We start from the raw sequence: 19,337 nt of genomic DNA, 5'->3' as shown, positions 1-19,337 counted from the left end.
TTTTTTCAATGCAGACTGCAAATGTATAAAATCTTTATCATTGTAACACAATTCAGGGTCCACTAATAATCTCTGCCCACTTTGCTGGAGGGGGTTCAGATGAGAAGATGGGGAAAGGGGCTCTACCAGCCTGAGGGGCTTGTGGCCTGGCCCTGGCTCTAGCCCCCCTGATGAACCATTTGGTTCTGTGCACCGAGCCGGTTAATGAAATGTGATTGCCGTCTTTCATACACTGTAATGACATCACATTCACAGTTGTATTGGGGTGTGAATGTATTGGGGTGTGGGCTAGCTTTTTACTCTGTGGTACGCGCGCACACACACACACACACTTCACAGCATGATTAGTTGCCCCAAGTTAATTAATGTTTCAAAGTGTGACTTACAAGTCATTGCAGTTCTTCACTAACTATTTTTCAATTCCGTGACGTGGTTTAGTATCTACTACAGTTCTGTGGTGGTTCCTGTCCAAAAAATGTATATGGCCTAATGGAAGTGAAGAATATTGAGGAGTGATTTCTTAACCAAAAACATTCACCACAGAATATGGAGAATGTGGAAGTGTTAATTCCAGGAGCAGAACAGTCATTACTTTTCCCACCCTTTAAAAGCTGTTGATTTAAGTCATTCAAACCAATGTTAATAGCGCTCCTCCTCAGCCTCACTCTCTATCCCTACACGTATTTTTACCTGCGAGCATGTATTTGGTGGTGGTGAATAGCATGGTTAATTGTGTATAGGTTTAATATATATTTTCCTTGTTCTAGTTTGTATTCAAATTGCTTTGCTGAAGCGCTGCCAATGTTCTCCTTTTCACATTTTCTTTCCGGCAGTGACGCCCTGATTTGAAGCAGTTTAATCACATGCGCTGTGCTTTTAGGTGTGAAGATTTAAATATTCATGCCCTGTCGCTGCCAGGGGTTGGGTTGAAGGAGCAAGTGCCTTCCTTAAAGCTTTGAGAATGGTAATAAATAGATAAATAAAACATTTAAAAACTCTCAAATATTCATATTTAACTATGCCTCTTGGAGTACTGTAGCCTATATCTCATTTTGATACGTTTTAATAATTTTTTCTACTCCTAACATAGACTTGGTTCTGTCCGGATAGAGATTTGTGGAGATTCATGCTCCAGAATGCTAATAGCATTTGTTGTTGTTATTCTATCTAGCCCTTTTGAGATTTCACACCATTTTCTTCCATTAGCTTTAATGCTAATTCTGCCCTGGGAATTCTGGTAGTGGTGCATCTCTGTCATCTCCATATAGCTTGGAAATTGGGTCATATTCATTTTCACTGGATCTAGTAGGCACTCTTCCATATTAAACACAGAATGGTGGGCTACTTGAAGCCTCAATGTTAAATTCACTGCCTCCTCATGAGTCTGTGTGTAACTAACACCACAAAATGTTTCTGGGAGTCCGGTAGTTATATTGTACGTGCTTGTTGCCATTGGTACTGAAGTCTTGTCAAGGCTTTAGCTCAACGGGCTAGCACAATCTTGTGACGTGTTGGAGAACCAGGTTTGAATCCCAGACGGTCACACCAGCAAGCAAGACGCAGTACCCAACTACCCTCGCTGCTTGGCCCATGGCTACTTTGTATATACGTAAGATGAGCTAGGCAAATATGGACACGAAACCGAACGGCAAAGTTTGCCTATCAAACGCTACACTTTCAAATTGAATTGACAATAGATCTTGCGCTTAAAAGTGTTGAGTAAATTACACTATCACAGGGAGCGTAACATTTCGAGACACATTTTAAAATCAGTGATCTATTATGTTAGATAAATACATGTTAAACTCCATAAATGTTCCCCACGGATACCATGAAAGCGGGAAATGTTATTAATGGCGGCTCGTTTGATTATGAATTATTTGGAAGAAGTTCAGCGTTAACTCACAGGCTTCATTAATATTTTTTTCATGCACGTTCTATTAAGACTGCTGTGTAATCACAGGAGAAGGAGATGGGTTCAATTAAATGAATGTAGAGGGACATAATGAACTACAGAAGATTAATCAATTACATCTAGAATCAAAAATCACTCTGGGAACTCGGAACACCCTCGCTGTTAATTCAAAGGGCATTCAGCTCCAAAATTATTTCTACATGTCAAATCTTTTCTACATTTTCGCTTTGGGAAATCTGCTCCCACACATTCCCCTACCAACTCCACTCGTGCCTTGGCCGCACTAACATCTAATGCAGTACACTCCTTCGATTGCAATGTTTTGGTAAGGGCTAAATAACTGTTGCACTCACCATGTAGCTAAGTGCCTTTTTAAACGCCTGACAGCCGTGCGTCGGTGGTGTGAGTGGGTTGCGACTGGTGAAACTGACCATCTGTCTGTTTGTGTGCGATTGTGTGTGTGTGTGTGTGTGTGTGTGTGTGCAGCTCCCCGCGGACTTCAGCCGACTCCACCTGGCCGACGGCTTGCACCCACAGGTGACCCACGTTTCCTCCAGCCACTCAGGATGTAGTATCACCAGCGACTCTGGAAGCAGCAGCCTGTCAGACATATATCAGGTAAGCATAGCCCCCCCCCCAGCTGCTCTTAAATGCTAGTAAAACTAAATGCATGCTCTTCCACCGATCGCTGCCCGCACCCGCCCGCCCGACTAGCATCACTACTCTGGACGTTTCTGACTTAGAATATGTGGACAACTACAAATACCTAGGTGTCTGGTTAGACTGTGAACTCTCCTTCCAGACTCACAATAAGCATCTCCAATCCAAAATTAAATCTAGAATCGGCTTCCTATTTTGCAACAAAGCCTCCTTCACTCATGCTGCTAAACATACCCTCATAAAACTGACTATCCTATCGATCCTCGTCTTCGGCGATTTAATTTACAAAATAGCCTCCAACACTCTACTCAGCAAATTGGATGTAGTCTATCACAGTGCCATCCGTTTTGTCACCAAAGCCCCAAATACATCCCACCACTGCGACCTGTATGCTCTCGTTGGCTGGCCCTCGCTTCATATTCGTCGCCAAACCCACTGGCTCCAGGTCATCGATGCGTCTTTGCTAGGTAAAGCCCCACCTTATCTCAGCTCACTGGTCACTGAAGCTGGAGACTTATCTCCCTCACTAACTTTCAGAATTAGCTTTCAGAGCAGCTTACTGATCACTGCACCTGTACACAGCCCATCTGTAAATAGCCCACCCAACTATCTCATCCCCATATTGTTATTTATTTTTTGCTCTTTTGCACCCCAGTATCTCTACTTGCACATCATCATTTGCACATCTATCACCCCAGTGTTAATGCAAAATTGTAATTATTTCACCACTATGGCCTATTTATTGCCTTACCTCCCTAATCTTACTACATTTGCACACACTGTATATAGATTTTTCGATTGTGTTATTGACTGTACATTTGTTTATCCCATGTGTAACTCTGTGTTGTTTTTGTCGCACTGTTTTGCTTTATCTTGGCCAGGTTGCAGTTGTAAATGAGAACTTGTTCTCAACTGACCTACCTGGTTCAATAAAGGTGAAATAAAAAATAAATAAAAAAGTCCGTACAACATCCTCTAAATGTCAATAGAGCAGTCCCCCTTCCAACCACCCCACTCTGGAAGTAGCAACCAACCAGGCAAGCAGGCCTCCCTCAAATGTCCCCATAACCTCCCAACAACATCCCCCCAACACCCTCTAAATGCCCATAGAACAGAACAGTCCCCTCCCACTCCACCATCTCGTGACTGTAGTCGGGCCCCCAAAGCCAATCGCACCTAATCCTCTTACCACACACAGGCACCCCGTTGGCTCCCTACGTCGTCATCTGCTGTGTGTGTGTGTGTGTGTGTGTGTGTGTGTGTGTGTGTGTATCTGTGTGAGTGCACTGTGCGGGTGTGCATTAGTCTGTGTCAGTCTGTTGCCATTTCTGTGTGTGCAAGTGCACTATCTGTGTACAGTACATACTACAAGTGTGTGCGTGCATGTGGAGCGTTGGGGGCCGGTTGTGCCCAGGCCCTCATCCAGTCTCAGGGCCATCTGCTCGGTCCTCATTAACAGGTCTGCTGTAGCGTCTCCATTCAAGCCCGTTGTCTACTGTCCTCTCTCTTTCCTCTTTCCCTCCATAACACCTTTCCTTCGCCAGTCTGCCTCTCTCATTTATGATCTGTCTGTCCATAGTTTCTCATCACTATCTTTTTCTCTCTGTCCCTCCCCATTTCTATTCCGTCCTAGTCTCTCACTAATGGAGATGACCCAGGCCCACCTATCACTTCGTCTGAGAATGTCAGATTTGCCATCTTCAAAGCTTAGAGAAAATGGATGACATGGTGCTAGTTCCTCCCTGGACAAGCATGTTTTGGGTTTAATGGCTGTCCACATCAGGGCTGGAGGATCGAGTGAGGGAGGGTTGATCCAGGGTAAAGACACAGGAACATTTAGTCAGTGTATAACAACATCATGGGACTCCAATTAGATTTGTTCCGCAGCTGCAGACCTGTGACTGTTTGTTTCTTCAATCTCCTTAATAGTGATGAGACCAATTCAGATATTGTACATGGTTAAAGAACCATATTTAGACAATATTGTCTATGAATAAGACTTTATGTCTACAATTAGACAACTGTTCAGATTTCTGAGTGTTCTTGACAGATGTCTACTAGGGTAAAGCTTATGGCGATGCTGCCCGATCCTCTGGTCCACGAGCCGTGTCCGCTGGAGTTCGCCATTGTCTTTCTCCCGGGCGAGAAGAATGGAGCTGCGTCCTCCCTGTCACTGCCTTGCAAACATGGCCGACTGTTTTGTGTCTGAATAAATCATGAAATTGGTTCTTCAGAAGGACACTTGAAAGCATTGATCCAGGATTAGCCCTGTTGAAATATTAACTAACCCGCCTGTCTTTTTTCGCTCACCACACATTTATGGATCATACATCACATACACACACACATGCATGTACATGCGCACACACTCACACACAGAGGGGTTCAGAGTTTCTCTGTATTTCGAGGTAACATTTGACGTTTTTGATTTGGATTTTAACGGTTCAGAATTCCCAGTGGATTGCTACATTGTGTAACTCATTGGAAATGTTGTGCGGATCACATCTGAAGGTGTTGCAATCTCCCTCACGAACACACTTCTAAATTATGATCAGCACACTACTAATGAGCATTTAGTATATCATAAGCCTGACTCATAAACCTAGGTGGGTGGCTAATATTGAATTGACATACAACAATATTTAATCAATGAAAGCTACTGTGTGAGGACTAGCCTAGATCCTACTGTAGACAAGTAATGGGGTCAATGAAGATGTCCAGTGACTCATATCTCTGCTATTTTAGGACAGTGTCCTTCTGAGGTTTGGAGCATGGCAACAATGTTTAATTACTGTGGAATGTAGTTGTTTTCTATGGGGTTTCAGCATCCGTAGACATTGACTTTCACATCAAGGTGAAGCTGAAGACGGATAGCTGTTTTCTGTTTTCACTGCTGCTGAGATTTCCAGATGACTTCAAAACAATTTTCTAGGATTCTCCATCTCAGCGCCTCGGTTATTCCCTGTCGCATGGAAAACCGACGTACCTCGATCTTCAGATTTTTCGCTGTTTCACTCCTCCACAAATCCACACTTTACCAACCCCTTCCCCAAGGGAAGAACCACACCCCCTTTACTCTCTCGCCCCATCAGGCCCCTGCCACGCCCACATCGCTGACCTCATGATGCCTGAGTGACTACTCAGATTGCACCCTGAATCATTAATGAGACGTTTGCACATGGTGGTTAAGGAGAAATGACATAGGGCTACGTTCTTTCAATTTCTGAAAAATGTAAACACAACTGGCAGCCCGGGCGGTAAAGATGCGTCTCGGACTAGGCTTCTGCAGGCAATTTACGAAGGCAATGTTGTTTTTAGCTCTCGCTTTGAAAAGGCAGGAGTTTAGGGACCGCATTCAGGTAAGAGGAGTTGGTTAGCACTCGACACATCTGGGCCAGGATTGTTTTCAGTTTTCATCTCCCTGCGTTTCATGCGTGGTTTTCGTTCTCTAGGCGGGGCTCGCGTTGAGAGCGCAAAACACGCAATATGGCCTCTCAGCGGTATTTATAGTGTGTGAGAAGCCTAGATGGATGCGCAGCGCCAAGCTTTCTATTAATATCTCTGTGACATTGTCAATTGCCATACTTTCGCTCCCTCTCGTTGTTAGTTTTTCTCTCTTTGCTCCATATTTTATCTCACTCTTTCAAAGAGGTTGTCAGGCTCTAAGTGCAAGCTGGAGTGGGATAGCGAGAGGAAGAGTTGTGAGAAAATTAGCTGGGTGTTTTATGCATAGCGGGATGCTTGATATGCAGTGTCTCTCACATAAACCTAGACCTATCAGTCTTACTGAACGGGCTAGATGTTGAAAATACTATTGGTGGTGTCTTTTCTTGGTTGTACTGTGTTACCACCGACATGGTTGTCACTTTTGATGCGTTGAATTGATGCAGGTTCTGCTTATAAGCATAGTTTTTTTTTTTTTATTGCCCGCCATTGTGAAGCTATTGCACCAAAACCCTGATTTATATTTGCCATCCTTTAATCTCAGCCCACCAGTTTGCAGCTATTACTACATGGAGTAGATGGATGGAGCTGACAAATGCTTAATACAGACCAGTGAGCATTTTCCTGCACTCGTGTTACTAAAACTCACTGGTTAAGATTGATGGTTGGTGTTAAGATGGAGTCAAATGTTGTGTTGTTCCTTTGACCCTCAGGCCACGGAGAACGAACCGGGCGACATGGACCTCAGCGGCCTGCCCGAGACCGCCGTCGACTCAGAGGAGGACGACGACGAGGAGGACATCGAGCGAGCGTCGGACCCCCTCATGAGCCGCGACGTTGTGCGGGACTGCCTGGAGAAGGACCCCATGGACCGCACCGATGACGACATAGGTCAGTCCGTGCGAGCACACATAATGTTCCTCTGACATTCCCTAAAGGTTCCCCTTTGATTGTTTGAAAATGAACTTTCTCACAACATTCTGGGAGCCAAAATGTATTTACCTGGTAGTGTGCCAGTGTTTCCCTACTGTTAAGTAGTCACTAGGCAGAGTGCCTCCCTCTCCCTTCCCTGCTTTACTATGTTGCTTCTTGCCTCAGTTTGGCTCCTATTGGTTTTAATTGATCATTTTGGAACAGAAAGGGGAACCCTATGACTATTCCACACTACGATTGAACCCTTACTCTAAATCTAGTAACAACTGTTAATATGCTTATTCCATTGTTTGATTACAGTACTGCTGCTAAAATACCTTGTAAGTGCTTGCTATTTTTTGGCAACACATTTGGAAAAGCAATGGGAACCAATTAGCTTTGGCTTTGTTCACAAAGGGGAAATCCTTCCCCGAGTTCCCATTGTAGTCTCATCAGAGTTTAATCAAGCATTCACGCTTTTAAATAAACGATCCACAGCCACCCTCCTTCTCCCAGTGCCACGCCCTTAGTGTGTCTCAACCCCGCACGTCTGTATTAGCTAGCTACTGTGAATTATGTGCCCAACTCTAGAATTTATTTTAGCCCAGAGTGATATTCTGTCTGTGCCACACAACAGCCTGTGATATCATAGGCCTGTTAGCAGCAATACAGTGATAGCGATCCAAAAAAAGAGATTAGTTCACATTTACTCCCATTTGAAACTTCGATGTGGTGTGTGGATGATATAGTGGATGCAAATAGAGAAAGAAGAGAAGAGAAAATACACCCTCCCCCCAACCTCCCAACCCCCCCTCCCCGCTCTCTGTGCCGGCAGGCTTTTTTAGGTCAACGCCGTACGTCCTCTCCTCTCCCGGCACATTAAAGTTTCAGTGCTTCCGCAGGCTTCCCACATGACACTGTTTGCCATGCCAACCACACAGGTCAGCCCGCACCCCAGACTGCTTTAGGTGCCTTGGAAGGGGATGGAGTCCTTTGCTAGTCCAAAATCCCCCCAAAACTCCACAGCAAGCTATTTCAAGGATCCCAAAAAATATGCATGGCACAGGATTCAGGATAGGCAATGACCTATACAGCTGAGCTGGAAGCCCCAAATGTGAATTAAGGTTGACACACTGTGGAAGAGAATTTTGTTTTGGAGTGGCTGACTATCAACCTATCACAAAATGTTTACACGCAAAAGGTCGTGCGGTGTCTGCTTTTATGCTCATGCGCAGTTTATTTTTTTCTCAATTAAAATGAAATTGATAGTTTGCCTTAGTGTACTTAAGATAATCATCCTGTTGTTTGGTACTCATCACTATTGTGGGGTTGAATTTAATTCACTTTCTCTCACGCTAGCTGTGCCCTTTCTTTTGTCCAAAGCCACAGAGAAGGTGAAGGAAGAGTCAAGGACTGCCAAGTCCTCCTATGCTCGCTTTCTCTCTCTCTCTGTCTCTCTGTGTGTGTGTGTGTGTGTGTCAAGACCTTCCTTACCTCCTCTCTCCCCCCCCCCTCCAATCCTTCCACAGAGCAATTACTGGAGTTCATGCATCAGCTGCCAGCGTTTGCCAACATGACCATGTCGGTGAGGAGGGAGCTGTGTGCCGTCATGGTCTTTGCCGTGGTCGAGCGGGCCGGCACCATCGTCCTCAATGACGGGGAAGAGGTGTGTGTGTGTGTGTGTGTGTGTGTGTGTGTGTGTGTGTGTGTGTGTGTGTGTGTGTGTGTGTGTGTGTGTGTGTGTGTGTGTGTGTGTTGAGGGGGATGTGTGTCTTAAGTGACTCTCTTATGTCTGTATTGTGTGTGCATGGAATGTGCCTTGGTTTGCACATCTTTGGCCTGGGCATGCACTTTCCCCTTGCCATTACCAATGAAGGTTTCTGATGTTTTTTTCCCCCTATTGGACATGAATGACTGCCATCTCCATGCGTCTTGGGATCATAAGATTGCCTAAGGGGACCAGAAGAGAGATCACTTATCTACTTTCTCTTGAATGAAACCATTTTGGTCTGGTTTTGCATCCAAACAATAGTGAAGAGCCATACCCTTAAGGGCAGTTCACTTCAATGGTAGTCCAGTCAATGTAAAATAACATCCCATTGAGCTGATGTGTGTTAGCAATATGTCCACAATACTGCCTTAGTGCAGTGTCGGATTTATATATATTGTTGATGATGCTATAGGGAAGAAATTGAGGGAGAAATTGATCTCTTGCTATAAAATGTGATATATTTTACTACCGTAATAATAGGGTAAAAGCTTCCAGTTATTGTAGCGTTAAAACTGGGCTGTTTTATACTATTGAAACATTTGTGACCACTCATTAAAGATATCACCTGTCAAAGAATGTGATGCTCATCATTTTTGTTCAATTTGATTCCCTGCCAAAAAATATCGTTATACATTGATCCAATCCTCAATCAGACATGGCTAACTTGCTAACTAATTGCTAATTGTGATAAAAAAACAATGTGTTTAAAGAATCATTGTGGTGATCATTTCCTTCAACATTGATCCTAGCCTGATATTAAACCATTGATATCCACTGATTGACCACAGAATGATCACGGAGTACTTCTGACCGTTAACGGTTTGTGTTTGTGGTCTTACCCCCCCCCCCCCCCCCCCCCAGCTGGATTCGTGGTCAGTGATCCTGAATGGCTCGGTGGAGGTGACATACCCTGAGGGCAGGCCTGAGATCCTGTGTATGGGGAACAGCTTTGGGGTCTCCCCCACCATGGAGAAGGAATACATGAAGGGAGTAATGAAGACCAAGGTGGACGACTGTCAGGTAAGGCCCAGCAATCTGACTGGCTCTTATGATGGACGATTGGTATATTGAGCTGTGTGACTTACTGGACCCTGTTATTTACTTGTGCAATTAGTCAGTTGCATTTTAAAGCAGGCTTGAATTAAGTATCTAGTTATAATTGTAACCATTTGCCAATAATTCAAATGAATACACTGGGGTTAATTTACCAAGAGATTTGTATTTATGTCAATGGTATCATAAAATAGATTGGATCTTAGCCATGTTGGTCTAAAAAAGATTGTGTCCCCAAGCTAACTACTACTCTCTCTCTCTGCTCCAGTTTGTGTGCATAGCACAGCAGGATTACTGCTGCATCCTCAACCAGGTGGAGAAGAACATGCAGAAGGTGGAGGAGGAGGGCGAGATCGTCATGGTCAAGGAGCACCGCGAGCTGGACCGCACCGGCACCCGGAAGGGACACATCGTCATCAAGGTGAGTTCATTCATCCTTGAATAAGCCTCGTAAAAGGTGCCATGACACGTTCATAGTAGGTGTTATAAATGCTGTGTATCCAACTTTTAGTGTTACCTAATGGATTCTATTCTAATCTCTATTGTCTTTGTGAATGGAATAGAACAGAAAAAAGTGTTGTCCACATAAATGTGGATAGTTGCCTTTTGGTGTCTTCCCAGTGACATAATACTTGAGACTCAAAACAAACATTAAAACGCTTCTCCTCGTACACCATCTCCCTTAGGGTACGACGGAGCGTCTGACCATGCACTTGGTAGAGGAGCACTCGGTGGTGGACCCCACCTACATCGAGGACTTCCTGCTGACCTACAGAACCTTCCTCTCCAGCCCCATGGTCGTGGGCAAGAAGCTCCTCGAGTGGTTCCATGACCCAAGCCTCAGGGACAAGGTCAGCTTCCAGCTCAAAAGCTTTACTATCCACTTCAGTAAAGTATTTCAGTCATTGTATTGTAATGGCAGCTAGACAGTACTTAACATCCGTAACAGCTAACGCATAGTTAATACCACATAGATTAACAGGTGCATATATGCAACACTCTTACATATGACCGTCCGCTTGTTTTTCACCACCTGTTTTTTTACAATGAATAAAAGTAGAGACTCGGAGCTAGAAAATGGTATATAATGTACTGCAGTTGAGGAACAATGGTAAAGAAATTCTGCTTTGAAAGTTGAGTAACTTGAAGCCCATTTTTGAGAAAATGGCCGTTGAATGTTTTGGTACACCTACCGGAGAGCTCTTCTTTGTCTACACCCATTCAGCATCGTTCACACCCTCTTAAGCCTAAGTCCCACCCATCTCTTTAAGGATTCACATGAGGCTATGTGGTAAACACAGGTTTGTTTGTCACATGCGCAGAATACAGAAGGTGTAAACGGTACAGGAATAGTACTTGCATACTTGCAATATCAATAACAGAAAGTGTCCAGATAAAATTATTTTTGAAATATTGTATCGTTATTAGATGACGCTTACCAGATCCACTTGTCTAAATTGATGGACCATGTGAAGGAAATGCTATAATCACCCCCCATTCACACCTAGCTAAGTGGATGGGTCACTATTGTTTAGACATGTACACATGTTCATGAAATGCAATCGACGGCTGTAATCACCCCCAGACACACCTTCTAATTTGATGGGTCATGTAATAACCCGGCCGAAGTGGAGTCTTGTTTAGACATGCAGCTAGCTAGGTAGCAAGCTAGCTAAACAATGAACTGGCATAACCCCAACCCATAATACTACCAATACAAACATTGTCATAGCTGTAGTATGAATCTGCAGGTAGCTAAGGCTAACAAACTAGGTTCAATGTTGACTAGCTAACATTAGGCTATAACTAGCAATTCAAATGGATTTCTGATTCGAATAATATTACTACACAGATCATACACGTAAATTTAGCTAGCGAGCCAGCAAGCTAACGTTTGCTAACTAACAGTATGCTTTAACTTGCAATAAACATGACTTTCTGACAAAATTAGAAGCTTAGATCTGGAAAATGTAGCTAGACTCTTACCCGTATACATGGATGAACGCTTCACGGTGGACTGGAACCATTTAACTCCGTTTTGTTTGTAGCTACATCTTGTTTGGCCAGCTTTGTGTCAATTCACTCTGGTTCTCACTGACTGTGGCATGTGCAGAAAGTAGCCCATCACCTTTTCCTCACGATCTGTCGATAGCGCCTGCTAAATTCAGGGCATCAATGTTGTTGCGAAAAGTAGCACAACTTTTGTAGTTCTTGATGGCTAACTTTATATCTTTAAAAAACGGCAAGGTAGAAAGTACTGTCAACACATACTGAAGTGCTCACGTTATAGACAGAAGCGTGCTACATGGCAGAGCAATCCAAACTCATCTCCTGGCTTGTCTAGCCCATACATTATCTCAGCCAATCATGATCAGTGGGAAGGTTCCTGACTTTTTCCATCGCTAAACCAACTAGGCTCGTAATTTAACAATTTCATTTGTATTTATGGATGGAATACAAGTTTGTTATTAAGGCAACACATTTTTTTTTTGACGTTCAAATGGCGCTCCTGTGAAGTAGTGATGTGCGACATACGCCTAGTTTCCTGAAACAAGTCACATATGCTTACATACACGCAGATTGATATACAGAGATTAATACATACTTACATGCACACACACACAGACCTAAGTGTGAGGAAATGCATCTAACTAGATAACGTTCAATCCAAACCCATGCTCTCCCACTTTTTTTATTTTTATTACCGTGAGTGAAAATGAACTTTCTTCTTCCATCCCCAGGTTACACGGGTAGTCTTGCTGTGGGTGAACAATCACTTCAATGACTTTGAAGGCGACCCCGCAATGACTCACTTTCTAGAAGAGTTCGAAAACAATCTGGAGAGAGAGGTCCGTGTCTCAGTTAAGCATAGCATGTTTCATATCCAGTTCAACCATTTTTTGCCTTCATTATATATTCAGTCAAGCATTCAAATTGTCAAAACATTTGCCTTGCACTAGCCTCTTGTTTCACAAATAAATGCTAAAATACTTTTTTCCCCTTTCACACAGTACCAAAGTTGAGATACAAACCCTGAATTGCACAATATACTAAGCATTCTCAATTTCCTTTACAGAAAATGTGCGGCCATCTTAGACTGTTAAACATTGCCTGTGCTGCTAAAGCCAAACTGCGTCTAGTGACACTGACCAAGCCGTCGAGGGAGGCCCCGCTAGCCTTCACCCTGCTGGGGGGCTCTGAGAAGGGCTTCCGCATCTTCATCGACAGCGTGGAGCCCGGGAGCAAGGCCGCAGAGGCCGGCCTCAAACGAGGAGACCAGGTGAAGTAACAAGAATGTTCTTTATATAGCGTTTTCTTCATAGGTTCAAAATACTTCACATAGAAGAAAATAGTAAGGAAAACTTCCCTCCTCCACTACCGGTGTATGTGTAGCACCCGCCTGATTGATGTTATGGCTCTGCTTTGCGCCAGAAAGATCCCTACATATCAGACAGCAATGACAGTGAAGAAGTGAGGAGTGCTCATTCACTAGACTAGTTTACTCCGCACTGATTTTTGCCCCAAGGGTTCCAAAGATCCTAGGTTAAATCCAGGATGCCAGCTTGGAAACCCTGCTTGGCTGTGCTTTTTGTGTGGCTTAAATGTATACTCTTAAACACTTCCCTGCAGCTGCTTCCCAAAGGAAATATGAACCATAGCATCCTGCAAAGCATTTTTACTCTTACAAATCTCTTGTCAAAACTTGTCATGTGTTGCCGTATACACAGTGAGTGACTCTAACACAGCATTTCCCAAACTCTGTCCTAGGGACACCAAGGGGTGCACGTTTTGGTTTTTGCCTTAGCACTACACAGCTAATTCAAATAATCAAAGCTTGCTGATGAATTCATTTTTTGAATCAGCTGTGTAGTGCTAGGGCAAAAATCCAAACGTGCGCCCCTTGGGGTCCCCAGGACTGAGTTTGGAAAACGCTGCTCTAACGAGCTCAAATATCCTTATCAATCTCACTACCCTTTTCATCGGCCCCTTAACGAGACCGCTTAGCCGAACTTACGACCAGTGTTTCTTTAAGGGCTGACCCAGAAACAGCCGTTAGACCTGATTTGCGCCATCAACATTGTGGTAATGACTGCAGAGGAAGGCCCCTCACTCACAGAGAGATCAAAGATCACTTCCTGGTTCACCCAGAGATCACTTCCTGGTACACCCAGAGGAATGGAAGATGACTCGGTGGCACGCTCATGTGTAAATGCAAAGTCCTCATGACAAGGCAGCTCTGGTCATAAAGCAGCTAAGAGGAAATAGACTAGTGTAGCTGTTAGAGAGAAGGACATGGGAAGGGGGGATTCTTCTAACACCTGGGAGGATATATATGAGTTTCAGTTTCATGTAATAGAGTAGCTCACGTGGCTCAGTATGTGGAGTTGTGGATTTGACTCCTGCAGGAATTAAAAGGATTGAGGATGTGGATGATTACTGTATGTAATGTTGTGGTATATTTGTTTGTCTTTGAACAGATTCTGGAGGTGAATGGGCAGAACTTTGAAAATGTCCAGCTCACCAAAGCCAATGAGATCCTGAGGAACAACACCCACTTGTCCATTTCTGTGAAAACCAATCTTTTAGGTGAGAATTTTGAGGGTGAACTAACTACGAATGTAATACTATACTGAATAAAAAAGTGTTGGTCCCATATCACAGAAATGGTTCATAATATGATATGCACAAAAAGCTTATTTTTCTCAAATTGTGTGCACAAATCAGTTTACACCCCTGTTAGTGAGCATTTCTCATTTTCCAAGATAATCCATTCACCTGACAGGTGTGGCATATCAAGAAGCTGATTAAACAGCATGGTCATTACACAGGTGCGCCTTGTGCTGGGGGACAGTAAAAGGCAACTCTAAAAAACACAATGCCAGCATGCAATTGGCATGCTGACTGCTGGAATTTCCACCAGAGCTGTTGCCAGAGAATGTAATGTTAACTTCTCTACTGTAAGCCCCATCCAATTTGGCAGTACATCCAACCGGCCTCACAATCGCAGAGTACGTGTATGGCATCGTGTGGGCGAGTGGTTTGCTGATGTCAGTGTTGTGAACAGAGTTCCCCATGGTGCCGGTGTGGTTATGGTATGGGTAGTCATAAGCTATGGACAACGAACACAATTGCATTTTATCGATGGCAATTTGAATACACAGAGATACCGTGACGAGATCCTGAGGCCCATTGTCGTGCCATTCATACGCTGCCATCACCTCATGTTTCAGCATGATAATGCACGGCCCTGTGTCGAAAGGATCTGTACACAATTCCTGGAAGCTGAAAATGTTCCCAGTTCTTCCATGGCCTGCATACTCGTCAAACATGTCACCCATTGAGCATGTTTGAGATGCTCTGGATCGACAGTGTGTTCCAGTTCTTGCCAATATCCAGCAACTTCGCACAGCCATTGAAGAGGAGTGGGACAACAGGCCACAATCAACAGCCCGATCAACTCAATGCGAAGAAGATGTCGCATTGCATGAGGCAAATGGTGGTCACACCAGATAATGACTGATTTTCTGATCCATGCCCTACCTTTTTTAAGCTGTCTGTGACCAACAGATGCATATCTGTATTCCCAGTCATGTGAAATCCATAGATTAGGCCTAATGAATTTCTTTAAATTGACTGATTTCCTTATACGAACTGTAACTCATCTTTGAAAATGTTGCGTTTTATATTTTTGTTCAGTATAATGACTAACACTAATAATATAATTAACAGTATCACTATCACGGAAGCCTTGTTTCACACAGTAATGAAGAGGACCAGGTTAGAAATACTAATCCGTTTCCCCCCTTTCATTCACCCAGTGTTCAAGGAGCTACTAGCCCGGCCGGAGCACGACCACGAGGCAGAGGGTGAGGATCCGCCAGAGGTGGAACGCAAGAATGGAGCCCCGGCACACCTGCCCAAGATTGGGGACATCAAGAAGGGCTCGCGCTACTCCATCCCTGACCTGGCGGTGGACGTTGAGCAGGTGATTTATTATGATGGACTACAGTATCCATAATGCTTTGTGTATGGTATCAGGCACGTATTCATTAGGCACCAAACAGAAGGAAAAAAACTGAAACAGGAAGGGACCCCATGACATTTTCCAATCACAAATGTTTTCGTTTTCTGTTGCAAAACGTTTTGCTACAATGTGCCTTAATGAATATGTCCCCGGTTTTATCTTAGTAAAGACATTCCTAAAGCCTAACCTAATGGTATCCTGCCTCCTCCTTAATGCAGGTGATGGGCCTTGAGAAGGCCAGTAAGAAGGCCAAAGCCAACACGGTGGGAGGAAGGAACAAGCTCAAGAAGATCTTCGACAAGACACTCACCAGCATCCTTCCCCCAAAACCATACAAGTAAGAGCCCAGGGGGAAATGTAACGTCACATTTGGAGAGGAGTGGAAGAAAAATAATAATAGTGGAGTTGAAGAAAATAGGAGAGGAGAGTGTGGAATAAAATGGGTTTTGCTTAATTTGTTGTATTTCTGAAGATGTATTGAGCTCTTTCCATGACGTAGACTGACCAGGTGAATTCAGGTGAACGCTATCATCCCTTAATGATGTCACTTGTTAAATCCACTTCAATCCCTGTAGATGAATGGAGACAGGTTAAAGAAGGATTATTAAGCCTTGAGACCTGGGTTGTGTATGTGTGCCATTCAGAGGGTGATTTAAGTTCCTTTGAACAGAGTATGGTAGTAGGTGTCAGGTGCACCGGTTTGTCTCAAGAACTGCAACGCTGCTGGGTTTTTCACGCTAAACAGTTTCCATGTGTATCAAGAATGGTCCACCACCCAGAGGACTTTTCCGCCAATTTGTGGGAAGCATTGGAGTCAACATGGGCCAGCTTCCCTATGGAATGTTTTCGACACCTTGTACAGTCCAAGCCCCGACGAATTGAGGCTGTTCTGAGGGCAGAGGGGTGGGGTGCACAACTCAATATTAGGATATTCTTAATGTTTTGTACACTGTGTACTTTACTGTACAAACATCGCCCTCTACCCTCTGAAAGTGGAACTGCTTCTAACCCCTCCCTCCCTCTGTGTTTCTGTAGCGATGTGGGCGTGGGCCAGTCGCAGGACGATAGCATCGTGGGCCTGAAGCAGTCCAAACAGATTCCGGCCTCGCTGCCTGTCAGCAGCAACCTATCGTCCAGCAACCCTGACCTGCTGCAGTCCCACCACCGCATCCTGGACTTCAACAACCAACCGGGTGAGGACAGACAGACACCCCTCCTTTGAACCTCTAGTATACAACTGTATATGATAAGCACAACTTGGCTGTCTTCAGCTCCCTTGAAGCCGTCTTTCGCATGCATTTATATACATTGCTCACAGTGCACATACTTTGCCAGATGTCTGGCATCCATGTTTGACACACCCATTTACGTTCTCCTACACACACTCTTTGTGTTCTTTCAGCCCCGGTCGTGACAAGTGAGTATCACGCTGCTGCTGCTCTGCCCACGGCAACGCTTGTCCTCTTTGCCAGCTAACTGCTTTTTCGTTTACAAGCGACCTATGGTGTTTCTAAAACTGGTCTCTAAAGGGCTAACTTTTAACTGTGGTTATGGTCTGGGCTTGTCGGTCTTGATAAAAGCAGGCATCAAGTCAGTGTGTTTTAATGGGTAACGCATGCCTAAATCTAACTGGAGTACAGTTTGAAAGGAATCGTTCCTGTAAACTTTTGACGGAGTATAAGCAGCCAGCATTACATTGACCCATTCATTCTCAGTGCATATTGGTGTGTTTTCACTTGTAATCGGGGTGATATGGTGACATCAAAATGATTTAGGTGGGGATGCCATGAATTTTTAACCTTGGGGGGAAAAAAACAATGGTACGTGAATTATGTGAGTGTGCATGATAAAATTGCTGAATTCTGACATATATAATTGTTCAGGTAATTTCAATGCAATTAAGTGATCTACATATCCCAAATGAGGATTCCGCCCCAATGTTTGTCCAACATTGTGTTGACGTTGTACCTCTACCCCCCCTCACCAGACATGTCTGACCAGGTGCTGCGGGTGTTCAAGGCAGACCAACAGAGTCGATACATCATGATTGGTAAGGACACCACGGCCAAGGAGGTGGTGGCCCAGGCCATCCGGGAGTTCGCCCTGACCGCGGTGCCCGAAGCCTATTCGCTGTGCGAGGTGTCCGTCACGCCTGAGGGGGTCATCAAGCAACGGCGGCTACCAGAGCAGCTGTCCAAGCTGGCTGATAGGATACAGCTCAGTGGCAGGTAAGGACTGGTTTTATTGATTCATTTTTTCAATTATTTATACAGTTTTGTCCTGTCTCTTGTACAAAAGCTAGCAAATACTCTCAAGTCTCCCCTTCCTCTTGTGCTGACTTTCTCTTGACCATTCCAATCTTAAAATCCCCCTCTTCCATAGTCCCTTATTATTGAACATCTTGTCTTTTTCTATTTAAACTCAAGTCACATCATAGTCACAACACCAGGTGGTTGTTAATAATTACTCAACGTGATACTATGAATAACTCTAACAACAAAAGTACTTATTTTGAATATGTGCTTTGTGTTGATAAGATTTCTACTGAATGAACAAAATAGAGACTGATTTTCTATCTACAATAGAATACCTGCTTGTAAATACTAAACGAGCTCCCTGCTCTTCCCCTCTCTCTAGATACTACCTGAAGAGCAACATGGAGACGGAGACCCTCTGTTCAGACGAGGACGCCCAGGACCTTCTTCGTGAAGGCCAGATCTCCCTCCTCCAGCTCTCCACTGTGGAAGTAGCCACGCAGCTCTCCATGCGCGCCTTCGAGCTCTTCTGCGCCATCGAGCCCACCGAGTACATCGACGACCTGTTCAAGCTCAAGTCCAAGACGGGCTCGTTTTGCCTCAAGCGCTTCGAGGAGGTCATCAACCAAGAGACCTTCTGGGTGGCGTCGGAGGTGATCCGGGAGCCCAACCAGCTCAAGCGCATGAAGATTGTCAAGCACTTCATCAAGATTGCTCTCCATTGTAGAGAGTGCAAGAACTTCAACTCCATGTTCGCTATCATCAGGTGAGGTGGGAGAGGAGGAGGACGAGAGGAGACCAGGTGGCCATGTTGTATTGTTGTGATGTAGATGGGTTAAACCGATTGTGAAGAGTTTTACACCAAGTCCAGCACTTATGCTGAATCAGCTGTGTTTGTGTGGTGTTGGAACAAAAGCCTGCAAACCTTTTCATCCTCTAGAACCAGAGTTAGCCCCCTAACCCTAATCCCCAGAGGTTAGCACACCCCCTCTACATTATCAGCCTTCTAACTTCACTGTCTGTCTGTGGTCCTCCCCCAACAGTGGTCTGAACCTGGCGCCGGTATCTAGACTCCGGGGAACGTGGGAAAAGCTCCCCAGTAAGTACGAGAAGCTGTTTGGGGACCTGCAGGACCTGTTTGACCCGTCCAGGAACATGGCCAAGTACCGCAACGTGCTCAACAACCAGAACCTCCAGCCGCCCATCATCCCCCTATTCCCCGTCATCAAGAAGGACCTCACCTTCCTGCATGAAGGTAGCCAATGACACACTTTGTCATTTTGTATCGCAAAATGTGTTCAG

At 44.5% G+C, this 19,337-nt stretch overlaps 1 protein-coding gene across 1 annotated transcript in view; it reads left to right on the top strand.

Annotated features, from left to right (window-relative positions):
• The window catches only part of LOC120062243 (rap guanine nucleotide exchange factor 2-like), a 130,621-nt gene that overhangs the window by 99,723 nt on the left and 11,561 nt on the right, over window positions 1-19,337 (top strand). Inside the window, exons 7-21 of the mRNA XM_039012066.1 lie at window positions 2,402-2,533; window positions 6,733-6,910; window positions 8,461-8,597; window positions 9,564-9,722; window positions 10,024-10,176; window positions 10,442-10,606; window positions 12,497-12,604; window positions 12,832-13,035; window positions 14,234-14,342; window positions 15,575-15,741; window positions 15,999-16,117; window positions 16,816-16,973; window positions 17,768-18,008; window positions 18,418-18,801; window positions 19,079-19,290. Coding sequence (XP_038867994.1) covers window positions 2,402-2,533; window positions 6,733-6,910; window positions 8,461-8,597; window positions 9,564-9,722; window positions 10,024-10,176; window positions 10,442-10,606; window positions 12,497-12,604; window positions 12,832-13,035; window positions 14,234-14,342; window positions 15,575-15,741; window positions 15,999-16,117; window positions 16,816-16,973; window positions 17,768-18,008; window positions 18,418-18,801; window positions 19,079-19,290 — 2,626 coding nt within the window. The remainder of the gene's footprint in view (window positions 1-2,401; window positions 2,534-6,732; window positions 6,911-8,460; window positions 8,598-9,563; window positions 9,723-10,023; window positions 10,177-10,441; window positions 10,607-12,496; window positions 12,605-12,831; window positions 13,036-14,233; window positions 14,343-15,574; window positions 15,742-15,998; window positions 16,118-16,815; window positions 16,974-17,767; window positions 18,009-18,417; window positions 18,802-19,078; window positions 19,291-19,337) is intronic.

Source organism: Salvelinus namaycush, chromosome 17 (assembly GCF_016432855.1).
Source record: "Salvelinus namaycush isolate Seneca chromosome 17, SaNama_1.0, whole genome shotgun sequence".
NCBI classification, from domain to species: Eukaryota; Metazoa; Chordata; class Actinopteri; order Salmoniformes; family Salmonidae; genus Salvelinus; species Salvelinus namaycush.
This window is presented reverse-complemented; position numbering and strand designations above follow the sequence as displayed.